The sequence below is a fragment of the Hippocampus zosterae genome, chromosome 9 (genome assembly GCF_025434085.1).
Source record: "Hippocampus zosterae strain Florida chromosome 9, ASM2543408v3, whole genome shotgun sequence".
Classification (NCBI taxonomy): domain Eukaryota; kingdom Metazoa; phylum Chordata; class Actinopteri; order Syngnathiformes; family Syngnathidae; genus Hippocampus; species Hippocampus zosterae.
This window is the reverse complement of record NC_067459.1, coordinates 20,457,557-20,471,240: the sequence shown is the minus strand read 5'-3', so window position 1 is coordinate 20,471,240 and position 13,684 is coordinate 20,457,557. Positions and strand designations below refer to the sequence as shown.

The 13,684-nt window shown below is 43.2% G+C and overlaps 1 protein-coding gene across 1 annotated transcript; it reads right to left on the bottom strand.

The window, feature by feature from the left end:
* Positions 1-5,758: 5,758 nt before the first annotated feature.
* Positions 5,759-12,187, bottom strand: LOC127608257 (dynein axonemal intermediate chain 1-like). The gene is made up of 20 exons (XM_052077265.1): positions 11,835-12,187; positions 11,659-11,697; positions 11,500-11,559; positions 11,313-11,393; positions 11,086-11,215; positions 10,897-10,928; positions 10,627-10,755; positions 9,956-10,015; positions 9,715-9,831; positions 9,523-9,607; positions 9,320-9,437; positions 9,198-9,241; positions 8,849-9,096; positions 8,667-8,747; positions 8,414-8,501; positions 8,179-8,258; positions 7,674-7,822; positions 7,482-7,581; positions 7,061-7,246; positions 5,759-6,914 (listed from the first exon to the last, which is right to left on the bottom strand). Exons 1-20 carry the CDS (start codon positions 11,847-11,849, stop codon positions 6,807-6,809), a joined length of 1,950 nt encoding a protein of 649 aa, XP_051933225.1. The 5' UTR covers positions 11,850-12,187; the 3' UTR covers positions 5,759-6,806.
* Between the last annotated feature and the right edge of the window lie 1,497 nt (positions 12,188-13,684).

Below are 13,684 nucleotides of genomic sequence, written 5' to 3'. Positions count from 1 at the left end.
CCGGCAAAACAAAATTAGCCCGATTGATGAAAAGTCTTCAGACCGCAACCAGACAAAATGATGTTCATTGGCTTGCACGTGCAGTCCCGGGCAGCATTCCAGGAATGAACCAAGAGTCTTTTGACTTCATTCTACAGTAGAGGGAGAGCTTTGCTTTGAGTCGTGATGCTGCCGGTTGTCCGTGACGCTCTTGTTCAGTGAAGTACCACTCAATGCCCCACCCTTGACATCTTGTTGTGGACAAATGTGGCACTCTGTCCATTAACTGTGATTTGTTAGTTTAGCTCCTCTGGTTTTGGTTTGGAGAGGGCTGCTCGTCGATGTTGCTTTGACACAGTGAAACTTGCTTCCTTGCTGCGTTTTGTTTAACCGTCGTCTTGCACGATAAGGGCAAATTTATTGGGACATTCGGCCATTACACCTAAAGCGAGTAAAAGGAAGCAAGCAAGGCTATGAAAATCCACTTGACACGTCTTGTTATTAAGGTGCCTGTAACCAGATGTCAGAGACGATAAAGTGCTCGGCATAAAGTACACCCCAATGGATATCGGAAGTGCCCTCGCTAATCCAAAGGTTTTCTATGGTACGTACATATAAATGTGTGCTGGAGCCTATTCCAGCAGTCTTCAGGCAGTAGGCGGGGACACCCTGAACCGGTTGCCAGCCAATCGCAAGGCACACGGAGACGAACAAACCATTTGCGCTCACACTCACACCTAAGGACAATTTCGAGTATTCAATCAGCCTGCCATGCAGGTTTTTGGAATGCGGGAAGAAACCGGAGTACCCGGAGAAAACCCACACAGGCCCGGGGAGAATATGCGAACTCCACACAGGTTGGCCGGGATCGAACCCCAGGACCTCTGCACTGTGGGGCCGACACGCTAACCACTGGAACACCGGGCCGCCCACATTAAAGTATGTTTCACTGAAAAGTTCATAAAATTTTACTTTTAAAAGGGGGCGCAGTCATTTATGTTGAGCGCACAAACCGATCGCTGGGATTTATGAGTGACAATGACACATGCACAGGCTCGCTCCCTGTTGTCAACAATATGCTTGGATGAAATGACAGGATATATTTAGAAACCACCTCCAGCAATCATTTTCCTCAGTTTGTGTGCATTAAACTTCCGGGTCTAGACATCACAGCTATTTTCATACAAAGCCGCTGGTTGTTTTGAATTTCCACAACACATGCCGAATTATTGCTTTTCACCAGACCCGGTGCTTCTTCCCACTTTTTCCCCCCCTTCATTGCTACATATGACTCCTCCCACTGCAGTCAGAAAGTCAGGAGGTACTTCTCATTTAGAGGCCGGCCTTCTCCCTCACTGGGAGACAACACCATCAGTCTGTCTGGGCTGGAAGGGACCCTGCAAGCTCGATAAAGGACGAGACACAGGAGGAGGAGGAAGATGGCGGCAAATGCGTTACACACAATGGCCACCAATGCTGCTGTGGACAGTGCTGGCAGGCTCTCTTCAGTTTCCATAGTGGGGCTTCAGTGTCCCGAGTTGGCTTAAACGTTAGGCGGGATCCATCCTGGAGTCTTCATAAAGCAGTTGAGTGTGAATGTTTCTTATCTGCATGGTCCCATGTCCACATTTGATAAGCTGGTAGACAAAATGAGCATGAAGTAATTGTTGTTCCATTCAGCGCATTTTCCTTACGGTTAATTATCTAGATGAAATAACAGTAGCAACGACGACTTTTGTCGTTCAGGGTGTCATATCAATTCTCAACTATGCATCTCTTCCGATGAGTAATATATTTGCTTGTATGACCGAGTCCACGTAGGCGCAGTCAAAACACTGTAGTGGATGACGGCCAATATCTGAAAGAGATGAGGGGGGGCGGAATTGTACAGTCAAAATTAGGCTTATATAGAGAAACGTAGGCCTACCTGTAATTCTATTTAAAGATAGAATGGAAATAAATATAACGGCAGAAAGACGGCAAATTGAGCAGAAAATGAGAAGCCATGAAGACGGCGCAAGCGTCATCACCAGATAGCCTCAATTTGCATTTTCTTGCCTTTTAAAGCTGCTGGAAATGTCATGGAAAGTAACCACTGACACAAATGTCTGCCCTTTGCTTCATGCTTAATGATGGCATCATGCACTGGAAACAAAATGGCAAAGCACCTTTTGTATTCTGTTGTTATATTGTTGAAAATGCATGAACCGAACTTTGCTTACAGTGTTCAGGGTCGGTGCTGGCATCATTTTTTACGTACAGACCTATTATATTCGTGCCAATGATCAGTCCCCTCAAGTGTCCCTTTATGTTTATCAAACCTAAGTCCATTAAGTTAGACAAAATCGGAATAATTTTATTAAATCAACCATGATAAGTTTTTCACTGACCTAACTCAAGTGCATCAATCGAGACCACTACAATTGTTCATCATTAAAAACGACCACTTCTTTGTGGAAAATCTTTCCATGTTTTTTTTTTAAAGTTCATCGAAATGGATTTTTATTTTTTCCAGGCTGACTTAACATCAAATCATCCACATCACTATCACGGCAGGAGTAATAACCAGACGCAAGCAGAACAAAGTCACATGTTATTCCTAATTATAGCAACCTCATCATCTGAGCAAATATCTCTGGGTGCCAACCACATGTCACTTCGAGTCAAGTCTGGGTTTATTATCGTCGTGTTTTGTAGCAAGCTCATCTCTTCCGTTAGCAGACCTTAAATTGGGGCTGTCCTTGATTGGATGGGAGTTCAGTTTTAACTGACGCCAATTGCACCAAATTTCACACCTTCGTAGAAAACCGACGATTCCCAATTGTTATTGAACAACAATGAATACACTGACAACAATGAGAAAGTCAAGCAAAATTCTAAAGTGAACGAAAGTGAAAAATGATAGATTTGATTGAATATTTTTATCCCGAATCTAGTGACATGATTTTTAAACGGAATCTCGGCAGAGCGAGTTGTTTTAAATGGTCGTTAAAGTTCAATTAAACACAACATCAGCAAGCGTGGTTAAGTGTATGTGATAATTGATTCTTGTTTGACCGCGGCTGGGCATGCTAACGGCAATTAGGCAAACGAGGTAACAAATACGACAGTGATAAAGTTCGCTCTCAATTTACAAGATACGCGCCGTAAGCAGAACCGTAAATCTTAACTGCACAGACTAATACTAATATTAAAATAGTTGCTTACTTACCCAGCAGGCTCTTATTGAATGAACATGTAGCTTCGCTTATGTTTCACAGTCCACAGTCACATGAATCCAAGTGCTCTTCACCAGCCTTTCAGGCTCTTTCTACTTTTGTGTGCTGCTGCTACCCCCCCCCCCCCCCCCCATCTCCATCTGTTCATCAAACACAATCAAAGACGAGGCAGCATCGCTTCAGGAGTTGTGTGATAGCAAGAGATTGAGTGCACGGGAGAGAGAGTCGGAGAGAGCGCGAGAATGGGGCTCGGTTGGTTGGAGGCGGGGCCGAGTTGGAGTTAGTGGGTGTCAGCAGTGATATCAAGCGCAAGAGAGAGGAACCGTTCCGAGGCAATTACATCAGGATCCTGCTGCAGCACAGGGGGGTGGGGGGGTTGTTATGGCGAACAAGCACATTGCAGAGCTGAGGGCTGACAAAATAACTTCCCGCACAGCGGTGCGTGTCTTCGGGGAAAACTTCAATTTAGGGATGATTTGGTTCTATATGTAGGAGACTGTTTATGTTATTCACTTGAGTTTCTGTTTTGTTTTATTTTTGGCTTTTCTGAGTGTCAGTGAAGTAATCATTAATTTACGGGTTTTCAGAGGCGGCCCTTAAACGTCTCTCGAGTTGGACGGCAGTTGAAAAGGCCACGTCGTCCGACAGAGAAGAGTCTGTGTTTACTTGAGTGTTTCACGAATTAATAAAGTGCCTATTTTAAACACCAACACGACCGCTTTGTTTGCTTCGGAGCTGCAACATATATTTTAGACACACAAGCACAAAGAAGACAAGAATCCATGTTACAAATCCGTGTCTTCTTCAAGACAGAAGGAAGGAGCTGAGCCAAACCAATGACACCCGTTTTATTGCAAGACGGCCACCCGAGTCACCATCTATCAATTTTCTACAACCGTTAATCCTCTTCGAGAGGCTGGCACCAACCCCGAGTGATTTGTAGGAAGGAAAGGCAGCCAGCCTACACCCTGGGCTGATCATCAGTCAATCAGTGGGCACATGCAGAGACAGACAACCATTCACACTCACTCATTCTGCCACTGAATAGAAGCGGAACCCACGCTGTCAAACAAGTCCTACACTATGAGTGGCCCCTGAGTCATGCATTCCTAATCACTAATCCCTCTTAACCTGACACATCAGATGGATGGCTTCTAAAAACGCCGATGGTATGGAAAAAGAGGTGCTTCATCAAATCATAATTACAATTCGTTATTCTCTGGATTGGAAGTGACTTTCAACAAGACGACAACGGTACAATAACTGTTCCCCAAAGATGCTTTTACCCTGCTTATAAAAATTTGCATTTTCCTGCATTTTGTCATCGATGCTGATTTGTTTCAAGGGCACGGTCATAGATTGTGGTACATCACGGCAGCGGCAGTTCCCAAATGTCTAACTTTCATACAGCAACATGGCATCACATGATCAGACCCATCCGTGATGATTGCAGTCCCAGCGTCTAATGTGAACAACCATGGCATTAAAAAAATCATTTGCCCCTTCCTGATTTTTTTAAACATTTATCACACTTAACTGTTTTGCATCATGAAACCAATTTTAATATCTCCTTTCTTTGGATCACGTCATGATGTGTTTTTTTTTCTTGGTTTCACGTAGCTACTGTAGTTTTGATATGAAGAGACCAGTCCTGATGAGCTTGAAAGTGGTTTTTACTCAGCAGCACCAAGAACGTGTTACAGGCTTCCTCGTGTTTGCTAATCAACAACCGAGCTCCCGCGACACCTTGTGGACGGGTGGCATAACAGCGGGTTAGAATGGCTAAGTAATTGGGACGTTACACAAAATAATAAACAGATCTACAGCTACTAAGTGTACTTTTTCACCTAGGCCCAGATAGGTATGGATTATTTCCCTTACTAAAATCACCATTTGGCACCTGCCAAACAGATGAACAAATAAATATGAATAAATTAATAAACTGACGCGAAGAATGTTTAATGGTGCTGTGTGAAATTCTGCTGTTTCGCATAAACTGACACGGAAGAAAGGCAAATTTAAAAAATGCCGGTATTTACAGGCAGTGAGGTCAACTATAGATCCAATATTCATATTTTGCAGTCGTAAATAAGAATGGTCACGGTAAAATGAACATGATGACACAGCACAGTGTCGCAACAGTACAATAAATAAGGCTTCTTATTTTAGAGCTCCGTTTGAACAGACTCTGGGGCCTACACTTCGATGTTGTGAGCCACTGCCCTCTACTGGTAGGTTGTATTACTGCCATTGGCATGAGCGCCATTGCATTGCATCTTCTCTCTAAATCATTTACATCAGACATGTCCAGCTCCGGGCCGAGAGGGCCACTGTCCTGCCTGTATTCCAGCTCTCCCGCCTGCAACACACCTGATTCAGATGATCAGCAAGCTCTGAAGCAGCATTAGAATGATCCTGATGATTTGAATCAGGTGTGTTGCTCCTGGCAGAGCTGGAAAACAGGCAGGACAGCGGCCCTTGAGGACCGACTTTGGACACCCCTGATTTACGTCAACCAAAATTTTCTAAAAGACTATAATTGAGTAGGGACTACAATTAAGTCAAGTCAAGTCAGCTTTTATTGTCAAATATGCTCTACGTGTAACATACAGCATGGATTAAATTAATTTCCTCTCTCAACCACAGTGCAAACATGTAGTGCATTGATTGATTAAAATTTGCGTTAAAATTCAGTTAGACATAAATATATAAATATGTTAAATAAAAATTAAAAAACATTATTTAATTAAATTAATATTTTTATATTAATTTCGTTTTGGCTGCACACAACCAGTATTTAAAAATAGGACTGCAACAGCGGTGAGTCCACAGTAGAGGGTGCTAGATCGACTAACTCATGAAGATGAAAAATCATTAAAATATTTACTTTCGTTAGATGAGCAGGATAAATAGTAGCCGGTTTGAGTGGGTCCTGCCTTCTGCTGCTTCTTGGGTGTGCTGACCGTCCTTTAAATGGCCGTGCAATATATTTTTTGTAAGGCTGTTATTGGCATGCAAATCAAGTGGATTAACGTTGCACACACCAGACAATGGTAATTTCTGCCTGGAGCAACTGCGACGGTTGGCGGAAACATTCACATTTGCTAGTTCACATCGACAGCGGAGTCCTGCGGTGCTGTTTTATTTCGTTTTTTAGTGGGGAGATTGCTACTCGGCTCTCACATTGTCCTTGAGTTGAGACAGAGAAGGCCAGAGCCCAGTGAAATGAAGATAAGACAATTGGCGGGCCATTATTTTTGTGGGCTCCTTCTGCCTTTCTTCTTCTCTGCTACCATTCAACAACCGCTCAAAGGCTCTCTGCCACGGCAAGCTTGCAATACGGGGAGTATCAATGAGCATACTGTACACCATTTTTTGGACGCAATATGACAATGGAAAGTTTATAATACGGTAATCTCACAATCATTACATGGAGTGAATTTTGAAAGGTTACTTCAATTCCTGATCATGACATAGTGTATTTGTTCAACTACTGTACACACAAAGTTCTACAGAAGGGTCAGAGGAGTGCATCATAAGAATGTGCAAATAGTTTTCCTGTAAAATACTCCACTGTACTTTACAGTGCTTATGAGAGGAAAGCGTGGGCTACTTGAAAACAATACTTTGCTCAGGTTGTCTCAGCAGACTGAGTAGCCTCTCCATCTTGGCTACTTCTGCCTCAGGACCTTCAACCAAATCCCGACCCTTCTTGCCCTACACGTGCACAAAGAGACATGCACAGCATCACTAACACAACCATGACACAAAATTACCTTTTGTTTGTAACACAACCATGACACAAAATTACCTTTTGTTTGTTTGTTTTTAATGAGAATGCGATACTGTTCTTGAAACTTTACCTTTGGTTTCTTGCGGAGGTTCGGGGAGAGTTTGAGGCTGATAACGGAGCCTCGGTCATCACCCACTATGACGACGGGATGGATGGGGTTGAACTCAATGTGAGTCAGCCTTGTCTTCTTTTTATTCACCACTGGCTGCTGGCAAATTGCTTGATACTTGTTGATGGCGAGGTCAAAAACATGAACCTGAAAAACCAAATCACAGCACTTTGTGTGCTGAACAAACGCCGTGCATAGTGTGTTTTTCAACGGGACGAGGTTAACCTTGCGTTAATGTGCCGTACGTGTGTCAGATGCCCACGTGCAATAAATTCAACCCACGACATCTACCCGAGAGATGACCATAAAAAGTGTTTCCGCGATCTGTGATGGCCCAGTTGCATGTACTTTTCACAGAGAATGCGTTTAAAATGACTCTTACCAAACCTTCTGTGGTGACAGCAGCAAAGACGGTAGAGGAGTACGGGCCCCAAGCCACATCGCCAACTGATGCGTTGAGCTCAAACGTGAACATGGGAGCGCTTAAAACCGTTCATATAATGGTATAAAAAAAAAAGAATGTTGCATCGCCTGCTCATTTTTTTTTTTTTGATCATTCATAAATTTATTTTACCTGTAATCCTGGTCCCAGATCTTGACGGTCCAATCCGAGCTGCAAGAGATGAAGACTTTTGAGTGGTAAGGATTCCACTGTACCATATCCACTGCCATGTTGTGGGCATCATATGTGTTTAGGTACTGGCTTGAGTAGTTCTTGGAGCACTGGAGAATGAGAAAAGTTGGATACTGCTCAATTTCGGACTGGATATTCCTCAGAGAAAGAGAAGCTAAAGAAAGCAGGAGTTCAAATTGGACTAGAAATAAATGAGAAAAATCCGGGCCCAAATTTGATTTTTCGTCTCAAAATGCGTGGAGGAAAATGTGAGTTTTCACGACAAATTTAGGGTTGAGCTTCTTTTTTTTCTCTGTAGGATTGCAGCTCTGATTGCGGTGACAAAGCGCACACCCTCTCGTCTAAATCAGCTTTAAGGCTTGTGGGCACAGCTGCTATCTTTCAAGCATCTGACACCTCACCGACAGCCAAATCTTGGCTGGCGGAATGAATTCTTCCGGCGTACCTTGTGTATTTTCCCTTCCTCTGTGCCAACTATGAAGAGATCGTCAATCTGTGGGTGAAAGTCAAAGGATGTGCCACTAGCTGCAGACAAGAAGTACACGAGGCTGAAATGAGCGGCACACACAGTGACAGAAACTCTCCTGGCTGACAAACGTAAAAGCATTCGGTGAGGAAATTCCGTTGGATTTGCAATATCTAGATGTCAAGGATGTCCCATAAATGGAGTGAAAACTCACCATTGGTGAGATCCTGAATCCCCTCTGGGCCTTCAGACACCGTGTAATCCAGTGCAAGTCTGATAGCATCTGAGAAGAGGAGCTCATTCTGCAGATAACATGAAAATTTAAAAGTACGTCCAGAGTGCAGAAACGGCACATCTGATTCGTAAATATCTGAATCCGGCGTTGTATAAAAGAGAATATATAAGCGCATATATCAAACGAGACACATCCATTCGCATACAGAATGTCTCCATTTCTCTTAGCGAACCTTAGTGAGCGTCCACGACACCACTCGGCCATCGGAAGACACTGAGTAAAAATTGAGGCTGTTGTCATTCTGCCAGTGCACCTGAATGGAAAACAGTCGAAATCGCGATGACAGCAATATCCCGTGTTGTGTTTCTCAACGTTTCGAAACGGCTGCGAATGGATCAAATTCGTCCCACTCACCTGCCAGACAGGGTCGATGTGCTTGCCATTGTTAACGGTGCTCTTGTAGTCCGGTTCCTGTGCCTTGTTTTTCAAGTTGTACACGCACACGCATCCATCATAGAAACCGACTGCCACCAGGTACGAATGTCGCTTATGGATGTCGAGGCTCATGACTCCGCAACCTGTCGGGAAGATGTACTCGGGATAGGTGGAGTTCTTCAAGGTGTAGAAGAGGAGCATCCCGCGGCCCTGTTTGCTGAAGTCATCTGCCATTGGGTAGCATGTGAAAGACATTCAACGTCACAAATACGTTTGGTGTTACACAGTGTCATTTATTGAAATTTGAAATATTTCTCTTTAGACTCACATGATCCCAATCCCACACCGAAAAAATCTGGATACATGTAATTCCTACGGAATGAGGTGCATTTATGAAGTCGCCTCGCATTCCGGCGAGTGAATGCTCGATGTGTTGGTGAGCATGCCTACCAGCAGAGGGCAGTGACGCACATCATTTTGGCTTTGTCATACTGGAACTTCCACAAGGGGAGAACAGTACCCTCCTGCTCGCGAAATTCATCAGCCGCATCCTCAAAGTATTTGAAATCTTGAAAGGAAATCCAAGGCGGGCAAAGAAAACATGCGTGACATATTACAGATGACTCCACCGACAAAGACCAAAGGTTGAACACCTTGTGCCACTTCACTATACGAGTTCTGATTGACCATCCGCTCCAACAGCTTGGCTGATTTGGATACTTGGGTGATGTCATCGCTCTGTAGAGATAAAAGAAGTTGGGGGGTGGGGGGGGGATGTATCAATACAGCTGGCTACAAACACTTGACAGATTTGCGACTGGGTGCAATGCAACTGTGTGACTCGCCGGCGTCTCAATGAGCATCATTTTCTTTTTGTTTTTGTCACTCTCCTTCTCTTTCTGTTTCTGTTTTTCCAACTCTCGTTTCTGGAGCTCCGCCATGTACACGTCATATATGTTCCACTGCAAAGGCGAAACAGGAGTCATGGCATAATTTGACATGACAAGCGAATGTTTCTAAACTGTATGGATTTCAAAAAAAAATATATTTTTTTTTTTTAATTAAAAAGGTCACAGAATTCTCGACCTGACAAGCAGTTGCGTAGTAGTTGCAGCGTGGAGGAGGAACAGTCTGGCAACTTCGACCCTGCAGGAAAAGAAAAAAAAAAAGAAAAAGAAAAAAACCTTTATTAGTCTCACAATGGAGAAATTCCCAATTCACAGCAGCAAAGTTATGAAAGTAAGAAGTAGAACAACAAAATATAGGAGCTGCTGGAAAGGCAGCCACTCTCGCGGCGCCATTTTGAAGTCAAAATAACAAAAATAACACAAGACAACACATAGGACACAGACAGTCGTTCAATCTTCACCAATTTTCTGCATACACTTTGTTGTCTGAAGCAGTTCTAGATGAAAGAGGAGAGGATCAAAGTGTCCTTTCTCCAGTGGATCAGAGACGTCATGCTGAAAATGTGCACACGTCTGCTACAAGCTAAGTTTTGAAAGCAAACACAAAGCTGTAGCATCCATTGACGAAAAGAGATTAGTTCACTTCTCCTGTCCCACGTAATCCGCTTCAAACTCCAAGCCGCGACTCCCAGCTCCAAATCCGCATCGGCACTCCGCACCAACGCTCCTTTAACCCGCATGTGTAATTGTGCAGCGGATACTTTTATCTCCAACATGGCTATTCAACTCGCACGTTTATCATAACGTGGCCAAAATTAGGGTGTCAACAGAACGAGTTCTCCTTCCTACCTGCAGTGGATTATTGATGGTTTGAGAGGCTCTCTCGATGAAGTTGAACTGATTTGTACATTTTGGCTCTGGGTTTGGTATGTCGTCTTCTGTGGGCTCCTCTTCCTCACCCCCATCAATAGATAACTCCTGTGTGGAAAATCACCAAAGGAACAAAAGAGGAAGTTGTTGTGGGATGGTATGTGAATTTGGAGATTCTTTCAACTGAACTGCTGCAACCCAACAAGAGCAAACGCTCGCGAGCGTCAACCAAATCACATCGCGCCTCACCTCATCAGATTCTTCTCCCTCTTCTCTCGTTGCTGCAAATACATAATAGAGTAAAATTCATCATAACAGGCGTTATCTCTTTCGGAATTTCATGACTCGAGCCAAGAACACTGCCCGCAGTCCTCCTAACACACAAATATTGGGATTGACAAATTCCTGTCAACAGAAAAGGTTCCGAGTTTCAGTAACCATCTTCAGTGAGCTCCTCGGTGGGTGTCACACTTTGGCTGTCATCAAAATCTTGATATTCGAGGCAACCCTCCAAGACCAAATGAACTGCCATGTGATTCACAGCCGTGGTCAGAATGTAAGCACCCTCCTGGAAAAACAATAAAGCAGCAATGACACTGTTACACACAGAGACAAAAAAAAAAGAAAAAGCAGCGGTGATGATGCTGACAATGACAATGTCTTACGTGAAATTTGTAGTTGGCAATATTGTGGGGGGCATGTGGATTTTGGGCTGTCAGAGTCCGTGTTATTTCCTCTTTCAGCTCCTATCAGTAGCAAAACAATCCAAGAATATACAGTCACCGTTCAACTCGACGAGACAAAATCCGATTTGGTATTCTTCATAAAACGACACTTTGCGTCAAGTCTTACAGCCTCGGTGAGTTCCAGTTGATCGGCAGGCTTGATGAGTTTTCCGGGATCGTCATCCTCCTGAAATGCGTTTCATGTGATCCAAATTGTCATGCTTTCCATTTTCCTACATTGTTGATGGCTCGAAGTATGACAACAAGAATGAGAAACATAACTTGCCTTTTTCTTGTTTGTAGTTTTGTATGACTTGGCAGGGGCCTTTTGATCACGAGAGCCCGTTGTGAAAAACACATCACCGAAAAAAGACGGTTAGAGTTCATATTTGTGCAAGTGTTGGGAGGTCACTGGAAAAAAAAAAATCGGAAGTAGACTTATTGTATCTACTCGGCACTTACATGATCTTTACTCATTTCTTGCGAGTTGTATTTGTCCACTAATGTACAGTTACTTGTGCATGTAAACCAAACTGTGCGTTTGTCTGCACTTCTTCCGTGAATTCTCTTTGCGATGACATCATAAAGGTTTTGATGACATCAGTGTTCATGCGAAGATGACATTTTGTCAATGCAACGGTAGCGCATTTTTGACATACAACATTTTTTAGATTTAAAAAAAAAAAGTGCTCTTTGTCACCGATTCTGTTCATAACCTTTAAGGACAGAATTCTTAGACGCTGTTGGGGTCCGGTTTGGCAGCCTCTGTATTGCATCTCTGCTTTTTGCAGATGATGTGGTGCAAGCCCGTCATCTCCAAATCTCACTGGAGCAGTTTGCAGCCGTTGGGATGAAAATCAGCACCTCCAAATTGGAAACAATGGTCCTGTCCTCAGTCAGATCAAACCGCTGCTTCCTGGCCGGAATGTGTGATGGGATATGTTTGCAAGGAGGCTCTATCTTGTGCTAATGGAAGCAGCTGCCTGGACTGACCTAGTTCGGTGAATCACAGAACACTCTTTCAGCACACGGGCTATTGTGCAACAGCAGTGCTCCGTGTGACTTGAGGCATGCACACACACACACGTATACATGACAAAAAAATATTTCCTATTCACTGTACGGGTTCAGAGCAAGACAGTCCCACAGTTCGTTTCCTGAAAGTGGAGACTTTTAGAGGTGATAACTAAAGACAATTTAAAATTATTTTTGTCTCGTTGCATGCGAGCAATTCATAACAATCAAGTTTCATATTATCAAACTGAAATAAGACTCGCGTCAGCAATCCCACCGTCATCCCTTGATTTCAGGAATGCTTTCTCGTCACCTAATCCTTGCCCTCATTTCATACCTCATCTTGTTCTCCTAGGTTTTGCCTCTTGTGTGACTTCAAAGCGATGGCACTCCAAACACATCTTTCACCTTCATGTAATGCTACTCATGGTCTCGAATATAACAAAAACGACTGCTCAAGTTTATTTGCGCTATTGCGTTTGAACATAGCTTTTTTTTAAACCAGAGGCACCACTTGAATTACTACCACACTTTGGTACTACTACTCAGGTAAACATGCTGAATATTTGTGTGTGTGTGTGTTGTGTGAACAAAATTGTTCACACAACTGAGAAGGAAAATGCAGGTAAGGACAAGACACTAAAAAAAATAAACGGATTGACATTTATCACCCATTTCCCTCTAGATCTGGATGCTTCTAAGAAATTTCTTCCTTCCCTCAGCAGGAGTCACACCGAACGCCACTTTTTGGTCTCGTTCAGAATCAAATCAGTGACAGTCCTGGCTAAGAGCAAAGCAGACAGGAGGAAATCTGTTGTATTTAGTTGAGGATATACTATGACGTGTCACGCTACTGGAACTTATCTCAGCTAAGTTTGGCCTTGGGAGGCATTTTTGTCTGGCCGAATGTGTGTCGCTCATCAAATAGCAAGCCTGGGATCAATTTTCTTTCGCGACGAGTCTTGATTTTCTTAATTGACAGCAGGACAACAACAACAACAAACCCCACAAACATAATCCAATTTATCGTACATACTATTTATCAACATAAAATATAAAGTGCTCTTTTTTATCCACAGACACATTGTCAATACTGTACATTATAAAGTCAAATATTCTCAATTCTCTTCTTAATAGTCTGAAAGTGACATCATGTGGTCTACATCTTTGTGCGAATATGCTAATCTACCTAAAAGCAAAACAGGCGTGTGTCGTGAAACAATGAAATACTTTTAAGTTAAAAGTTTTAACACATACGCACCATGATTGAGAAGACCACCTCGACAAGGTTGACGGGA